This window comes from Sitophilus oryzae, unplaced genomic scaffold, assembly GCF_002938485.1.
Source record: "Sitophilus oryzae breed Bouriz unplaced genomic scaffold, Soryzae_2.0 scaffold_1718_pilon_pilon, whole genome shotgun sequence".
NCBI classification, from domain to species: Eukaryota; Metazoa; Arthropoda; class Insecta; order Coleoptera; family Curculionidae; genus Sitophilus; species Sitophilus oryzae.
This window is the reverse complement of record NW_022146411.1, coordinates 134995-154699: the sequence shown is the minus strand read 5'-3', so window position 1 is coordinate 154699 and position 19705 is coordinate 134995. Positions and strand designations below refer to the sequence as shown.

The 19705-nt window shown below is 30.7% G+C and overlaps 1 protein-coding gene across 1 annotated transcript in view; it reads left to right on the top strand.

The window, feature by feature from the left end:
• Positions 1-348: 348 nt before the first annotated feature.
• Positions 349-19705, top strand: part of LOC115881389 (dynein heavy chain 6, axonemal-like) — a 92822-nt gene continuing 73465 nt past the window's right edge. The window contains exons 1-3 of the mRNA XM_030898847.1: positions 349-505; positions 11877-12100; positions 13154-13365. Coding sequence (XP_030754707.1) covers positions 11898-12100; positions 13154-13365 — 415 coding nt within the window. The 5' untranslated portion in view covers positions 349-505; positions 11877-11897. The remainder of the gene's footprint in view (positions 506-11876; positions 12101-13153; positions 13366-19705) is intronic.

Below are 19705 nucleotides of genomic sequence, written 5' to 3'. Positions count from 1 at the left end.
GTATAAAATTGTGATTATTTTGGAAATACGTGCAACTTTTTATGGGCATGCGCAAAGTAAGGTCCTCGGAAAAGACAAACCTATTAAACATTTCATAAGTGCAACAAAGAAGGTTTGAAAATGGCATGTCGTAATGTTGGAGACATATTTTTTAATGCTAAACTTATGGCGTTAATTTATCCACTAAGTATATATGACCTAGGACCACAATAGATCTGAGAAGGTCGCAGTGGATCAGGCCAATAACCACCTTAAAGAATCTAATCTAATGTAGGTATTACAACTTATTATTGAAATTTAAGTTTTATATGTGTTTAGATGTGGTATGGTATATATTGATTCTGAGGACATAAAATGGCTACCTTTTGTAAAATCATGGATTAATAGCATAAGTAATCAATTACTTATTGATGAATATAAAAGTTTTTTGCTTAGTTTATTTGAACTCTACGTACAAAATGGATTTGATTTTGTTAAGAAAAATTGCATTTATACAATACATCAGGTAATTTTTGCCAATCATATAAATAATTATAAAGCATCATTCAGAATCCAGAAATTAGTGGTTGCTAGACTTTTTACTTAAAAGTTTACGATAATTTACAATGTTTAAAAAAATTAATAGAATAGCTTTAGAGAACGCCTATAATAATAGTTAGCTTATAAAACAATAAACTTTTGATTTTTAACCATAATGTCTGTTGACGGATGATAATCAAAAGCGGCGTTAATCGCAACTTTTGAAGTATGTGGAGTGGCATGGAAGTAAGTGGAGTGGCAAAGTTAAAAGTTTGTTAATTTCTTCTACTAATTGAAAATTAATAGCACTAATTTTGACGTTCTAAATGCTTATATTGAAACCACTAATTTATTTTACTAATTTGGACGTTCTGAATGAAGCTTTATATTGTATACTCGTATAATATTTATATATATATATATATATATATATATATATATATATATATATATATATATATATATTATATATATATATATATATATATATATATATATATATATATATATATATATATATATATATATATATATATATATATATATATATATATATATATATATATATATATATATATATATATATATATATATATATATATATATATATATATATATATATATATATATATATATATATATATATATATATATATATATATATATATATATATATATATATCTAAAAAGTTCACGATCATTTGTAATGCCTAACTAATACAATTAAAATTAAATCAACAATCATTTCTAACTAATTTCTCTGCAGGGATGACAATCAAAGGCCAAAATAACACTACTCGCAAATTTTAAAGTATAATTAGTGGCAAAAAAGTTTGTTAACTTCTTCTACTAATTGAAAATTACTAGCATTATAGAGGAACAAACTTTTACGCTAATCGAAACCACTAATTTATAGGTTCTGAATGAAGTTTAAGCTATAAATATACTATAAAAAATACTTACAAGAGAAAATAATATCTATAAAAAAATCTTCGAGAGACAAAACAAAAGAACATTAAAAATAGACGCATTACTCAAAAAGATACCAAGTAATACCAAAGAATATTTTAATAAATTGTAATATTCTTTGGGTAGAAAGGTTTTTGCAATGGCGGACTAAGACTGTCGGGCGGCGAAGCTAAATGTGGCCACCGGTCTATTCAGATAATGATATACTTCTAATACACATTTTGTATGTATTAAATTATTGAACATAATTTTCCTGACGAGCCATATACTACCATTCACGGGCCATGCAGTATTAGATCAGGAAATCCCCGACCGAATGTTCGCATGTATTTAATGGCATCTGATGATGACAAAGTGATAGAAATACCCGTTCTACATGATATTTGCCGCGTTACTTTTGCGACCGTTCCAGGGAAATACCGCGACAAAATATCGCGATTTTGTAAGTCCTCCAAGATACGAGGGGCCCCTTTGCTGTCTCAGGCCAGTGGCCCCCGATATACTAAAGAAGGCACTGGCTCATCATCGGTAAAGAAGCTAGAATACAAGTTATGCTGTGCATTAGTTGTAATTTAAAATGTTTATTCAGTAAAAATAAATAATGAAACCATTGAAAAATAACTTAAAAGCTAAAATAAATATATTCAGTCTGAAAATACATAAAAAATAATAATTATTAGATATTTTAAACACAGAAAATTACCCCTTGGTTTAATTTCCTAAATAGAAAATGCCATTGATAATTACTGGGGCCTGATAATTGAAAATTAAGTAAATATCCACTTCCATTTATACTGTTTATAGTTTGCGTATACGTATGGTTTGCATACTCCACCTACAAACTGCTTCATAACTACTGAAAACATATTGGCCTTGTTTGCCAGTTGAATAAAAAATTATTTATTAAGATTCGGAGGGCCTTTAAAAGACGGGGCCCGGGGAGAATAGCCCCTAGTAGTATATAATATTCTTTTGTAATACTTTCAAAGACAATCAATGTGGAGTTATTAGTAATTGATTCGTGATCAGTTCATTTCGCTCTTAAAAATTATCAAAAGAAAATGCTCAGGAGTCATGGTTCTGACCGTAATATTATATTTTAAGAAAATTTACACACGAATTTATTGCTTAGGGTGTTTTAAAATTAAGGTAAAAGAACAACCCCTTGATTAACCCTGTATAATGTACCAAATACTAAAGTTAAAAAAACTTAGTTTACGAATTTTACAGTTTGCTAAAAAAATCATGAAAATAGGGCTAAAAATAACAAAAATATAACACTTTAAATTCGATCAAAATTTTCTCCGTTGCGTTTTTGTGTATGAAACCCACACTGAGTGTACTCACACTTCGCTACTTCACTTCTTTTCTTCGCTTCGTCCCTTCGTATAAAATCCTATATTTATCATGGGTTATTGTTGATTTGATACGACTGTTTGTTCCTTCGTCCCTTCGCTCCTTCGTCCATTTACTTCGTCAAAACGGTACTTCGCCGTACTCTAGGTTTTTGGGCGAAGTATCAAAAAACATCGATGATATTTCGAACAAAAAACGAACACAAAAAATATAAAAATATTTAAATCGGTCTTGGATTTCATCCGTAGTTATTTTTTTTATTTGGCAGTACGTCTGTACAGGGTGAGTCAAATTCGGCGTTTTTAAAGGGAAACCTCTTTTCTATAGGAGATAGACGAAAACTAATATTTTTGTTATGTTATGCTATATTTTTGGAAAGGTAGTATTAAATTATTTTCAATGAATTAAAAATATACAGGGTGTCCCATATAAAAAAATTAAATTTTTTGTTGTTAATTCTTCAATTATTAATTTAAACAAAAAATATACTTAAACCATTAAATTCTAAGTAAAAAGGTGCGTAGGAAATGTTTTCACAAAAATGCAAAATTTTCCAAAGCAAAAAGTTACAGCGATTTGTTAAAAATGCACATTTTTGAAAAACACCCTGTAACTCCCGAATGGTAACAGACATCAATGTGCGGTTTTCGCCTTCATATTTTTGATAAAAATTGAAAACTAACTCTAAACTCCAGACACCGATATTAGTTTTCGTCTATCTCCTATAGAAAAGAGTGTTTCCACAGTTTAAAGAATTCTTTAACCTGTGGCGTTTCCCGTTAAAAGCGTCGAATTTGACCCGCCCTGTACAGGGTGTCCCATTCTCGTGTATTTTGCAGGGTTTCTCGTTTATGAATCGAGGTACAAAGATGCGGTTTTCACATTACGACGTTACTTTTTGATGAAAATGAAGATGCTACATATAGATATGTCCTAGCTCTTTTACTTCCTAAAATACAGGGCGAATCTGAAAATATTTTCAATCCCCTTTGTATCTCAGTTATATTAACTTATCTAAACGATGAAAACGGTGTCTCGTAGGTACAGTTTTTCACGTAGAATGCAGTGACGTAACTAGTTCTTCGTTGGAAGCTGTCTTTTTCTAAAGATGACTAAAACTTCTATGTTTTTTTAAATGCGATAATTTGTATATTATTTTATTTTCCTTGTTACGGGCTTTCTAAAATACTTGGAACTAATTAGACAGCTATGTCGAAGTAACGTCAGACATCGCAGCCACCTAGATTTTATGAAATAATAAAGATCTACTCAGATCAAATCATGTAAATGATATCTAGTAAAATTTTTGTTTGAGGGGTAGGCAACCTTAATAGTATTTTGAAGAAACATGAATTCTCCATTGAATATCGGAGTAATATACTGGGTGTTTATAATATTTATTTTTAACACCTATTTAAAATAAAAGAGTAACATGTTTTTAAAGGTGACCAATGTTCAATATTTATTTTGTCTCACCCTGTATAATTTTTTGTGTCAAGTTTTAATTTGATTTAATATACAATAGCTAATTTAACTACGTATTAGATTATAGCGGGTAAATTCCAATTTAGGTAGGTTTTATTGTAATTTAAAAATTGTTCTTTATTTCTAGAAAATGTTAAATAACTATAAACAAATAATCCCAAAACACCATTTTGATATGTAACTTTTTTTGGCGACTCTGTAGAACTCCCTATATTTTTAAAATGTGCTCTGAATTAACCTACATATGCTCACATAATTTCATCTCAATATAAACTGTCGTTCTCCTTGGAGTAGTGATAGGCAAAACTGTTATTTTTAGATAACAGTTGAAACCGTTAAAGTTATTTATAAAAAACAGCTTAAAATAACAGCTTAAAAATAACAGGTTTCTTTATTTTACTGCTAAATATCTGAAAGAGTATGAGGCGGTCCACGCCAGGCGTATTAACGCAGTTGCAAGTTGCAACAATGACGTGCTCGGTGGTAGTATTTCCAGGGTGTCAAAACATTTCCAAATATCGATTGTTATCTAAAATACCTCTCTAAAAACGGTGGTTGTTTACAAATAAGCGCTGTTTACAAACTGCGATATAAAAAAGCCAAAATTCCGCCACTCGTCTATACCTCTACATTCCGATCTACCTACCCTCTATATCCTGAATTGCGTAGCAGTGTACAGGGTGCATCTCACTCGACGAGCGAGAAGCTCTTAGTTATTATTTTACCATTTGCGGTCAAAAATAGCAATATAACAAAATGTGTAGTATATTCTTCATAAGTAAACTAACTACACACTCGAGTACGAATTAATTTTACACTTAAACTAGCGTGTACCCGCGACTTCGTTCGCGTCGAATTAATAATTTCTAATGGTGATGATCAAAACAAGAATCCATTAACATACAAACTGGATAAAAGTTTCCCACATTTGCCAAAAATAAGCTTTAAACGTCGAGCAGTTTAAACAGAATCGTGGTTAATCAATTACTCAACTTTTTGGAATACCCTGTATGATTTTTTAAAAAATTTCAAAATATGTAAAAAAAAATTATGCGTGTCCAGGCGTTTTCCCGAAAGACTAACCGTTTTTTAAATAACAAATATTGTAATATTTGAGGGGCGTTTTCACCCTGTCGGAATTTGAGATTCAAGAAACCCCTCCTTATCGAACCTCAACCCCACAGTCAATCCGTTTGCCAAAAATCAGCTTTAAACGTCAAGCAGTTTAAGCAGAATAGTAATTACTCAATGGTCATATTTTATGAAACAACCTGTATATATTTTTTAAAAATCTTAAAATATGTAAAACAACATAATAAAATATATGTGTTGTAAGAGTTCTTCCGAAAAACTCACCGGTTTTTCAATAAAAAAATATTCTAATAATTGAGGGTAGTTTCACCCCCTTAGAATTCGAGTTTCAAAAAATCCCTTCTTATCGAACCTCTACACCCTAAAGTCAATCCGTTTTCCAAAAATCAGCTATTTACGTCAAGGGCTTTAAGCAGGATCGTGATTAATCAATGACCAGATTTTTTAAAACACCCTGTATACATTTTTAAAAAATCTTAAAATATTATTCTGAAATGTGTTCTTTTTTTATAAATTGGATTAGGATCGAAAGAAATCAACAGAAGTCCTTTGTTTTAAATTTGTCGACGTTTCGCAAAATTTATTTGCATCTTCAGGACACTACAAAGTTAAGAGAGCAAAAAATACAATCAAATAAAAGTTTTTTCAAAAATTTAACAAACAACCTAAAATACATATCAGTGGAATTCCACACATATACAATTGGTAAAACTACCCTAATGTTAACAATTAAATAAAATATATGTATATGTTACTCACATTTAAATCTGGACTTTCTTAGTCATATCCATTAATACACGGATGGTATAGAGGGGAGTGGTATATATCCCTTTTTTCCTTTTAAAACACATAACACACTTACATAAAAAAAAACATATAACACAATTATGTATAGAGAAATATCACGAAAATCTTTTCCTTTCACAGACAAGCAGTGCAGATGTACCTACGTTGACCGTATACAGAGAGCAACTAATTCTAGTTGATAAAATACTAATATAATTTTTACCTGGAGATAAAGAACAGTTGAAAAAAGAAACATATAAAAATATTATTTGGATTTAAACCATTATTTTGAAGTTATATTATTTAATTTTTGAAAGAATATTAAAATATGCTGTACTCAGGTTTTCTACGTCTGTTCTTTTATTAACGCAATTTTTGTTTTTTTGGATTTCTATCATCTCTGCAAATAATCTTTTCTTATAATTAGATTGTGTTTGTAAAATAGTGGTATTGTCAAAATCGAAGTTATGGCCTGTCTCTATTTTGTGTTCTACTAATGCGGTAGGATTAGATTTCAAAAGAAAGTTCCTTTGATCATTTTTATGTTCATTCAATCTTTGTTTTAAATATCTACCGGTCTGCCCAACATAGCTTTTAGGACATTGAGTACAAGGAATGTTATTATTATGCCGGATTTCAGTTCTTTTTTATTCTTTGATTTTGTTTTTGAAAAGAACCGTCTCTTTATGGTGTTATGACTCCTTGTTGTAATTTTTATTTTTTCCTGTTTTTTTGTAGTATGACCCTTAAATGTGTTTTTAATTTGTTCTGACAGACAGTCGATATAAGGTATTTTACAATAAACTTCTCTATCATTTTGGTTAGTAGATTTTACAACGGTTTTCTTGTTAAGAATTTTTTTAATCATAGATATTGGATAATTATTTTTAATCAACATGCTTTCGATATATTTTAAATTTTTATTATGAAAATTAATTGATGATAGTGATGTAGCTCTGATTTTCAGGTTATTAATAACATTAATTTTTTGTTTCAAAGAATGTTCGGAGGAATAATTGAGAAATCTCTCAGAGAATGTCGGCTTGTGATACCAATCTGTCTCTATTAATTGATTGTGTCTAATTAGTCTCACGTCAAGGAATGCTATGCTGTTGTTTATTTCTTTCTCCAATGTAAATTGTAGTTTAGGGTGATAACAATTAAATATGTCTAATATACTTTGTTCTTGATTAATAGGAATTGAAGTTATAATATCATCAACATAACGTTTAAAAAACGGCAATTGAAAAGGAAGTTTTTTAATACATTGATCCTGTAAATCCTGCATAACTAAATCAGAACAAATCGGTGATAAACAATTACCCATTCCCAGTCCATATATCTGTTGATAAAACTCATCTTGGTATTGAAAGTAGTTGTTATCAAAAATAAATGTTAACAGTTCAACAAATCTATGTAAGGGAATTTTTATTTCATTTTCTATAAGATGCCATTTCTTATTAACTATATTAATTACTATATCTGTAGGAATGTTAGTAAAAAGTGATATAACGTCCAAAGATATGAGTTGATAATCTTTAGGTAATTTAATGCTTTTTATATCATTAACAATTCAAATGAATTTCGGACATAACTGTCGTTCTTGACAAACATACCATTTAAAAGAGATGCTAAAAAACCTGTCAGAGAGTACAGAGGTGATCCCACAAACGATACTATGGGTCTGAAAGGTCGATTATTTTTATGTATTGTAAATATATATAAATATATAATATAATATATATTTATGATTGTAAATCACAGTGATGTAGATGTACCAAATGAGGTACAGTATATACTAAGTTTAGGAGAAAATTTTAATTTACCTTACGAAAAAGGAAATGAACCTTTAAAAGACCTAATTATAGATTTGGAGTATATTTTAGATATGTTCGAAGACGAGACGACCATTCAAATACGAAATCAATGTATAAATGTTACAACAAACTTTGTTCGTTCCAATAAGTTTCTTTAAGTTTTCAAAGAAAGCAATTTCAAAACATGATAAAACAAACGGCTATTTTTCTTAGTAAGAATAAAGATAATATATTAGTATTAAAGGCAGATAAGTGTAATACTACCGTTATCATTAATAGAACTGAATATCTTGAAAAATCTCAAAATATTCTAAGAGATGAAACGACATATAAAAAATTAAAAAAAGATCCAACGATAACAGTTCAAAATAAAAACAAAAAAATTATTGACACTTTAGTAAGAGAAGGTTTTATTGACAACGAGCAAGGTAAGAAATTAAAAACTGGTGCTGCTAATCCACCGAAGATTTATTTTCAGCCAAAAATACATAAAAATAATCGACCTTTCAGACCCATAGTATCGTTTGTGGGATCACCTCTGTACTCTCTGACAGGTTTTTTAGCATCTCTTTTAAATGGTATGTTTGTCAAGAACGACAGTTATGTCCGAAATTCATTTGAATTTGTTAATGATATAAAAAGCATTAAATTACCTAAAGATTATCAACTCATATCTTTGGACGTTATATCACTTTTTACTAACATTCCTACAGATATAGTAATTAATATAGTTAATAAGAAATGGCATCTTATAGAAAATGAAATAAAAATTCCCTTACATAGATTTGTTGAACTGTTAACATTTATTTTTGATAACAACTACTTTCAATACCAAGATGAGTTTTATCAACAGATATATGGACTGGGAATGGGTAATTGTTTATCACCGATTTGTTCTGATTTAGTTATGCAGGATTTACAGGATCAATGTATTAAAAAACTTCCTTTTCAATTGCCGTTTTTTAAACGTTATGTTGATGATATTATAACTTCAATTCCTATTAATCAAGAACAAAGTATATTAGACATATTTAATTGTTATCACCCTAAACTACAATTTACATTGGAGAAAGAAATAAACAACAGCATAGCATTCCTTGACGTGAGACTAATTAGACACAATCAATTAATAGAGACAGATTGGTATCACAAGCCGACATTCTCTGAGAGATTTCTCAATTATTCCTCCGAACATTCTTTGAAACAAAAAATTAATGTTATTAATAACCTGAAAATCAGAGCTACATCACTATCATCAATTAATTTTCATAATAAAAATTTAAAATATATCGAAAGCATGTTGATTAAAAATAATTATCCAATATCTATGATTAAAAAAATTCTTAACAAGAAAACCGTTGTAAAATCTACTAACCAAAATGATAGAGAAGTTTATTGTAAAATACCTTATATCGACTGTCTGTCAGAACAAATTAAAAACACATTTAAGGGTCATACTACAAAAAAACAGGAAAAAATAAAAATTACAACAAGGAGTCATAACACCATAAAGAGACGGTTCTTTTCAAAAACAAAATCAAAGAATAAAAAAGAACTGAAATCCGGCATAATATATAACATTCCTTGTACTCAATGTCCTAAAAGCTATGTTGGGCAGACCGGTAGATATTTAAAACAAAGATTGAATGAACATAAAAATGATCAAAGGAACTTTCTTTTGAAATCTAATCCTACCGCATTAGTAGAACACAAAATAGAGACAGGCCATAACTTCGATTTTGACAATACCACTATTTTACAAACACAATCTAATTATAAGAAAAGATTATTTGCAGAGATGATAGAAATCCAAAAAAACAAAAATTGCGTTAATAAAAGAACAGACGTAGAAAACCTGAGTACAGCATATTTTAATATTCTTTCAAAAATTAAATAATATAACTTCAAAATAATGGTTTAAATCCAAATAATATTTTTATATGTTTCTTTTTTCAACTGTTCTTTATCTCCAGGTAAAAATTATATTAGTATTTTATCAACTAGAATTAGTTGCTCTCTGTATACGGTCAACGTAGGTACATCTGCACTGCTTGTCTGTGAAAGGAAAAGATTTTCGTGATATTTCTCTATACATAATTGTGTTATATGTTTTTTTTTATGTAAGTGTGTTATGTGTTTTAAAAGGAAAAAAGGGATATATACCACTCCCCTCTATACCATCCGTGTATTAATGGATATGACTAAGAAAGTCCAGATTTAAATGTGAGTAACATATACATATATTTTATTTAATTGTTAACATTAGGGTAGTTTTACCAATTGTATATGTGTGGAATTCCACTGATATGTATTTTAAGTTTTTGTTAAATTTTTGAAAAAAACTTTTATTTGATTGTATTTTTTGCTCTCTTAACTTTGTAGTGTCCTGAAGATGCAAATAAATTTTGCGAAACGTCGACAAATTTAAAACAAAGGACTTCTGTTGATTTCTTTCGATCCTAATCCAATTTATAAAAAAAGAACACATTATATATTATTGGATCGACAACAATAAAAATTATATTATTCTGAAAATTTCTCAGAATAAATAAATACCTAAATATTGAAACTTAATAAGTAAGTACTGAAACATACAGCGCCATAATATCTCGACCTCCGCCCGTTATGCTCGTAACAGGTTGCAAAACAATGTACTATCTAAAACAACTGATGCGTTATTCTCCAACCTGTTTCGAACCTCCATCGACAATCGACCGATGCAGCAGCGTTCCTTTCCCACTCCGATTATCTCGACCGCCGCTCTGTTATGCTCGTAACAGGTTAAAAAACAACGTATCTAAAATGACTGCTTCTCCAACCCGTTGCGAGCCTCCATCGGCAATCGACCGATGCAGCAGCGTTCCTTTCCCACTCCTGTTATCTCGATCGCCAGGCGTTATGCCCACAACTGTTTCAAAAAACCTGCTTCTTTTATATCCTATTATTTTTAAGCTGTTGCAAACCCAATACGACCATCGACGGCATCGACCGAAGCAGCTACGTTCGCCGTAGCGCATTCCCCACTCTGTTGTCCGTTGTCTTGCCGCCTGTATCGATGGTTGACGAAATAACATGTTTTCCATCCATACTAGTTGTTTTTTGGAATTGCTTCGAGCAGCATAGAATTTCGTGACGGTGCAGAGCGCCGACTTCGTTTTTCGTTTTACGAGCGGCCGATCTCTACGTGTCGTTATTTTATATCTGTTATATTTTAGAAGTAGTAACGGTTGCGTTATCTTATTTACAAATAATTGTTATGAAATAACAGATAGTTAAATAACAACCCATCACTACCTTGAAGCCTCCGCGGCGTATGAGAGGCGAAACCCTGTATTATGTTATTCCATTAGAAAAAATGCAACTTTGATGTATAACTTTTTTTGGGACACCCTGTAAAATTCTATATATTTTTATAAAATGCTTTCAGTTAACCTACATAATATGCTGCCAAAATTTCATTTCTATATAAACTACCGTTCTCCTTGGAGCTTCCGCGGCGTATGAGAGGCGCCACCCTGTAAATCGTTCCGTTTTCGTATAATCAACCGAGGCGAATGAGGTGCGCCACCACCGCAAACCTGTATGTGTTGTGATTTGTATAAATTTATTTTTTTCAAATAAAAAAAGAATTAACAAATTTTTTTGTTAGCAAGTAAATCGAAATTGTATTTTGTTATAGACAAGATACTGATGAAGGCTTAGCCGAAAGGTTTGTTTTTAAAGCTAAATAAAGGTTTTAAACCAAATGAAAACCTCATTAGAGTTCTTCCCAACCTAAATTCCAAGAAAATCAAACTCGAATAAATATATAAAATATAGATGTTCGCCATTAAATCTTTTATCCATTTATAGGTAGATGTGTCCAAAGCAAAAATGGTTTGTTCTTTAATTGAAAGTTTATTTTCTATGCCTGGTGCCATGGAAAAAATTGGAGAAAAACTAAAAGTAAGAAACTTTATTTGCCAAACATTTATCTTCTCCTATATCTGGGGATTAGGAGGCAACATAAACGAAGATAGTCGAGAGAAATTCGATGTTTACGTCCAAAGCCAATTTGATGACTGCGCTGATGCTAGGTAATTTTTGCTGGGATTTATAGACATTATAAAATTTTTCTTCTTTTTCTTCTTAATACTTCAAACCTTTATCTTAGGGTCAAGTGGTGTAAAAATGAGACATTCAAATAAAACTACTGAAAACTTATATTCAGTCAGTTTTCTTTGTAGTAACATTTTACAATAATTAATTGTTAAAAGTGCATCCCCATAATTTGTTTAATCCTTGTGTGATGAATCATGTAAAAACTGAAATTACAAATTGATTGTCTCTTCTTTTGAGATCTAAAGCTTTTGAAACTGACTACTAAACTTTTTTCGAGTGACATTAGTATCATAGCATCAGTATTTTAGAATTAGAATTTGACAACAACACAATCATATTTTTGCTGGTGTTTTAATTGTAGCTTCTTCTGAATCGTATTATAAACTTTTTATTACTCATGCGGGGAAAGTAGTATCTTTTCGCTTTCTTTTGGAGTCGAAAAGATGCTAATTGCCCACTTCACAATAATTTCACCAGTTTTGAGCAAATTTAATGTCGATTTGAGTGTGACAAGTAAACTTCTCGAACCCAAATTTTCATTGGCACACACAAAATTGACAAGCAATAAAGACAGTCTCGAAGTGTCAATATTAAAGAAGGGAGGTTGATATTTAAATTATTTTTTTGTTTATTTGATTACGTTGCATTTTTTTAATTAATAAAAAACATAAATTATTAAACACCATTATGAGTGCGCTCATTCGCTGGAGTTGCACAACGTACTATTACTAATTTGGAGGTATATTTTTGCAAATAATATTTAAATGCCCCTTCCGAACAAAATAAAAAGTGACATTAGTCAACATACATACAACTTTAACGCTTCTTCAAGTCTAATACAACGTTTATATAAAATCTGGGGAGAAAATATTTAACCTTTTCAAAATTTACATGGGATTTCATACGTCCCGTGTTTCGATGCACCACACGGTATATGTTTTTTTTTATTTTTTACGTACCTATTTTCTTACAAATATTAGATTTTACCTTAAAACAATTATTGACCAAAATGCATATTATTAATTAAGGTTGCCTCCTGGTCAAGATTTATGGTATAATTTCATGGATACTCAAACTCACAGACTTACATCTTGGCAGAAATTAATGCCAGAATATAGTTATGACAAAAAGGTTCCATTTTTTGATATATTAGTTCCTACTTTGGACACAGTTAGATTTGGATATATAATGGAAAGACTTTTATATGTAGGTCATCCTGTGTTAGTAACAGGAGATACAGGTACATAGTTGACTATTTATTATTTTGATTTTAAGATAAAAATTGTTTAGTAGAGGGAGATGGGGGTTTCTGCGCCTGAAGGAGCAGGAGCAAGGAGCAAGAAGTAACGTCAAGAAGTCTCCCTCCTCTGACGTCATCTGTCACCTGTCAATCCTGTCAGCTGTCAAACGCCAAACATGTCACCTGTCATCTATCTAACGTCAAACCCAGTACACAGATTAACTCTGACTGAGAGGAATCCATATTATATGTGTCTCAGGTTATTTAATAAACTATCAAATAATATAAAAGAAATATTAAATTTTAGAAGATTCAAACAAAACCTTAAGGCACTTATCATTGGTATGGAACCATACTCGGTCAGAGACTTTCTGGAGGGGACATAGGTGTGTGTGTGGGTATTATAAAACAGCTTGTTTATAGAAAAAAAGTACATTTTTAAGACCTTTATTATCTGTGGCACTATTTCCTTTGTGATATATTTTCAGATTTTCTGTAAAAATTTATGCACAATGTGAAATAAAGATGATGATTATTATTATTGACTTATTATTATTATTATTAAACCTGTCACCTGTCATACGTCAAATCTGTCTTACGTCATATGTCAAACATGTCATCTGTCAAACCTATCTTATGTCACCTGTCAAATGTCAAACCTGTCTTACGTCAAACCTATCACCTATTAAATGTCAAACCTGTCAATCCTGTCTTACGTTATAAATACAGGGTGAATGAAAAAACAAATAGAAATTTTAATCCATACATATATTTATAAAAACTCAAAGGTTCTTTTTACATCCATCCCTCTGAAACTTCTTCACCAAGCTTGACGATTCTTTTTTTAAATAAAAGGTATATTATATCTAGATTTGTTATGAAGTATTTTTATATCGTTTAATGGCTATTTATTTATGTAAAACGAATAAATATTAAAACATACCTGAAAACACCTATCCACAATACCTCCAGAAATAAATTATTCGTCATTGTCAGTGGTGTGTCAGTTAGATTATATATTAAGTTTCTAGATATTTTAAGGGTTAGTTCATGCCGATGCCGCCAGCTTTAGATACATAAATATTAGCACAAAGGTTCGTTTAAATGACATTAGTGATTAGTGAATTAGCTACGTAAAGCGATTTTAGGAACTTCATCCTCTTAGAGTGTAAAATTATGTCGAACAATTTGTTGTATGAAAATTCCTAACTATCTGATCTAGACCCCCCAGGGGACATAGAAATTTGATTAACTTCTGTGTCGCGGGCTTGACGCTCCCGGGGTTCCCCAGTCCTGTTTGTGTGTTCCTGGTTCTGTACTGTTTTCGTCCTTTTGTTTCATATTCGTTGATATCCTTAAGTCAAATTGTTGGCTACCGTGATGAGGACTGAATGGTACCTGAGGATATCAGGTGCCTCGGACGATGCCTATGGAGTATCTCCCGTCCCTCCATAGTAATTAGGGTAGCTGAGGTATTTCATCCATACTCGTGGGACTCCTATGGATAATCTCAATTTAAAATTCCCCTCTTTAGGGTCCAAAAGATTTTTTGTAGTTTCTCGTACTGATAATGATACTTTTGTTTCAGTATCTTCATTTTTTATACACAAGACTTTGACTAATACTGTAGGACAATTAAAAGCTGTTAAGAAATTAAAAAACGGTTCTTTATTACGTGAATCTGATAGTGAAAAATCATCTATAAAGTACATGGACAGGAAACTTTTTGGTTATAATTATGACGTTTGTATCATCTGCGATAATAGTATTTAGTACATGCATACTTTAAATAAATACTAGGAGGGGGAGGGAGACACGAGTTAGAGGACGTGGTCGAGTATTTGTTTTTAGAACTGTTATTGGTTTGGGCATTTTTATTTTTTAAAGTAGCCGAATAGTCTATTTTTGACATGTCACACTGTATACTGATTGAAGTCTCGAGATTGGTTTAAGTTTGGATGCAAAAGAACTCGTTGGAGTTACAACTGAGGACTTTGCTCTTTCTTTAGCTTGATGATACGTCAGCTTCTCTATGATACGTTTTTTTTTGTATGTCATATTCCATTTCATATATTGGACATCCTCTGTACCTTGCAGAATGATCTCCTTCACAATTAGAACATACCGGAGAAGGCAAACAAATTGAATCCGCATGAGTTTTACTGCAAGAAGGGCATAATTGGGGGGTGATTACATGCTGCAGACACATGTCCAAAACGCTGACAATTGAGGCAGCGTAGAGGATTAGGCACATATGTACGGACAGAGAGTTTTAGATAGCCAACATTTATTTTCTCTGGTAGACAGTGAGTTTTAAATTTTAATATAATCGTATTTGTCTGTATAGTTTCGCCATTTTTTTTGAAGGAATCCTTCTAACTTCTACAACCCAAGCTTTGAGACCCTCTAGTAATTCTTTATCAGTGCAGAATTGAAGTTGACTTGAGGATATAACACCTCTACAAAAATTAAGAGTTTTATGCGGAGTAACTGTAACAGGGATTGAACCAACCAGGGTTTGAACTGTCAAAGTGTAATCTGAATGAAAGATATGAAGTTGTAAAAGTTGGACATTCAGAAGGACCAAGTCTCAGCACGACTTGTGCTGAGTACATGAAACCTTGGGTCGAAACTGGTAGCGAATCCGAGCCGTATTTCTAGTCAGTATGGCCGAGTGTGGGTTTTAATTTTTTATCAACCTTATAATTCATTTTAATACTTAAATATATTCTAATACGACTATTGTTTTTAATTTCAATCTTCGCGGAACGCAACGTACTTAAGATGCCCGGTCTAATTTCTTAGGAGGGGATTAACGCGGGGATTAGTTAGCGATTAAGAAAAATAAATATTTATGGAATTTGCAGGGGTCTATTCGTGAACAAATTTATGCCCTAGCTCAGAAAATTCGGAGATTAAGGGCGGGTTAAGAGCGCCACTGACTTTAGACGGAAAAAGTCAGAAATCCCCCAAGGTATATTTAGGACCTCACAAGTTCCACAAATACATAAATAAAATAAACAAAAAAAAATAAGAATTTCAGAGAATTAGGTAGACATAGGGCCAAAGGAAATATAAAAAAAATAATGCAAACTGATTAGTTTCAGTACCTCTATTAAAAATAAAGATAGGAAACAGTAAATAGAAAATACCAAATAGCAATTAATAAATTAAATAAATCGATAAAAAAATTGTGCACCAAGAAATATATATATATCATAATACGCAAGTAGCAAAATTACGTAAATACCTAGGTACCTTTCGTTATCACGTAAGATTTGCAAAAAAAATATATATGTAAACATCAGCGCAACCAAATTGAGATAATATATCAAATTAATCAACAAAGTAATAAATCAAATAAATAATACTAAACTAATTCATTAATAATAAAAATCAATAATATAATTATTAAATAAATAAAATAATCAACTAATAATCACGAATTCATCAATTCAAGAAATATAGATATCGATAATAAAAAATGAATAGATTTAAATTTTAAATAGAGACAAAAAGAAACTGTTTTAAGTTTACAAAAAAAATTAAAGAGAAAAAAAATTAAATATTTTATCAACAGAATTGGGTATGTGAAAATTTCTTCTAATTACATTATAATGTTAAAAAAATTAACTACGCTCAGTATTTGTTGGCACCATCAAAATTCAAATCGTAAGATAGAAAAAAAACAATAAAAAAAATTGGATTGTACGATACCAACTAGTTGAAAATCTTCTATCTATCTTGGGCAGACACCGTCGGCTGTCAACTGTCAACCGTCGACTGTCAACTCCTCCAGAAAAGTAAAATGGGTACCAGCAAAAAAAACTGCTCCAACAAAAAAAACTGCTTCAGAGAAAATGTCTTGCAAGAACGCAGAAGAAAAACTTCTTCGGCCCAGACAAAAAAACTTCTTCGGCCCAGACAAAAAAACCCTACGGAGAAATAATATTACAGTTTCTTCATAGTACGAGATACCATAAAAAAAGTTTTTTTTAAAGAAGAAAAAAGAATGGAAAGAAATGTATTAATATAAAAAATAGGCTTTACCTGCTAACTCAGAGTTTTCTACGAATCCTCAGGTGATTAATTTAGTTCTTCCCCTGGATGGAATGGGGTGCTCAATGACAAAAAAAATGCGGACTGCTTGGTTGACCTACGTCAGCTTTTTGAGGTAAAAATCCTGTTACCGGCAAACTGTAGCACCGTCCAAAAAAACAAAAGGTAAGATAGGGTGCTGCAATCATTTTTGAGGCACACTCGAAAATCCCCAGAAGGGTAAAAATCAAAAACTTGACAAAAATACCGAGATGCCTCTGTACCTCACACTAGCTGAACATAAAGTGACCAAACCAAGGTAGTTCCAAGAAAAACGAAAACCTTTTTTGCCACAAAGAAATAGCCAGATAAAAACACAAGCGCTTGATAAAATATGGATTGCCAACCATGAGCTGAATAAAGACATAAAGAGAGAAAAAGTTATATGTCAAAGGAAAATATAATTAATATCAATCATTTATATAATTAAGAGAATAAATAAAGCTAACGAGATTAATGAAAGTTATATTGAAATTTGCTTATCAAAACATTTAAAAATTAATAAATAACAACAATCTAGAGATATTGCGCATGACACACTTGCCGGATCGATACCTACATTATGCCTAGAAAACTACTTAAAAATTAAAATAGAGCAACATAAATTTAATGAGTTTAACTAAGTGACAATAGGCTCATTAACTACTGTTGATTAAATAAAATACAAAAATATATAATCAGTTTATTAAAGTAAATTTTGGTTAGCCTAATAGTTAATGTTAATAAAAATATAAATAAATATTTGACGTTTCAATTCAAATATTTCTAACCTATGTATTTAGTCAATAAACAGAATTAACGGCGGAAAGAATTATTTTATCTATTTCGGCTAAAATAAATATTAAATTGTATTAAATCGAACTAGTTTTGTGCTGCAAAAAAAATGTTATTAAGTGTGAAATATGTTTAGTTATAAATAAGGATGGAATAATTACTTTTGTTGACATGTAAGTACGATTTATTTATTCTTGGTTTACTGAATTAAACTGATCGATATTTCAGACTAATAAAAATATCTCTAACGTTAAATTATTGAAGGAAAGTAAATAAAAAGTTTAGTGAATTTTTGGCTAACGACCATTGTTATTTAGTGAATTTTTTTTACAAGTGATAACGACCATTCTTTTGTTACTTTTTCGCACTATCATTAAAATTTGCTAAATCTATAACGAACATGTGTGTTTTTTTATGACTATTACCCCTAGACAACTGAATAAAACCCTACAAATATAAGTCACTTGATCAGGTCTGATGTAGTCTTAAACCTAATTTTACAAGTAACTCTAAAATTCAATTTAACTAACTCTCGATTTAAAATTACTCGAATGTCCTCCATCGTGAAACAAAACGGTCCATCCAAACACGTCACTGTAATTATCTACTATTCTAAGAATTTGCTTGTTTTAACGGTGAAATTTGTAGATAGTGCTTGAAAAGTTTTCTCCATTTTCTCATCTTCAGGCACCAAAACAAATGATGATGCAATGTTCAAAAACTCGAAGCAATCGGTAACGTCGAAAGATATTGTCATTAATTCATTGGGTGGGTTGAATAATTTGTTCACATTTCAATTGATTCACATTTCATTTTAACTGATGGTACCAATCCTCTTGCGATACTAACACCAGCAACAATATCAAAGTTCTTGGTGGAATAACACGTTTCAGCCAACAATCTGCGTTCCTTCTTGATTTCCATATTACTTCGTAAAACTATACTGTTTAGATACACGAAATAATCTTGTGAGGAACATGATGAATTTGAGGTTATGTCTAACGCTTCCATGTTGACATACACACAAGCAGCTGTCTTCACAATTACTAATCGATCGTATACGTTTATTTCCTATATAGTTATCCCTATCACCAAACTAATTAATTTGTTTAAACTTGTTTATATTCAATTCTAAAAATAGAATCTTACGTAACGATCAACCGCTATCTCTTTCTTGGAAAGCACCAGATTTCGTCACTAAGACTTGTTTAAACTAGTCTAATACTTCATCCAGATTTGTATTTTCGTAAACAACATCATATCGGGAATTAAACGATTTAATATCTTCTCTCGTTTCAGATCCTAATATATATGAACAAAATAATTCTATATTGATTTTGATACAGGTAAGAATCGACATATTTTCTTGCAGTAAATGTACAATAGTATCCTTAAGAGCATCTATATATTAGGATATATTATTCGGATGCAATCCAGAGGTTATCCTATAAGATTTAATTCGATTTTT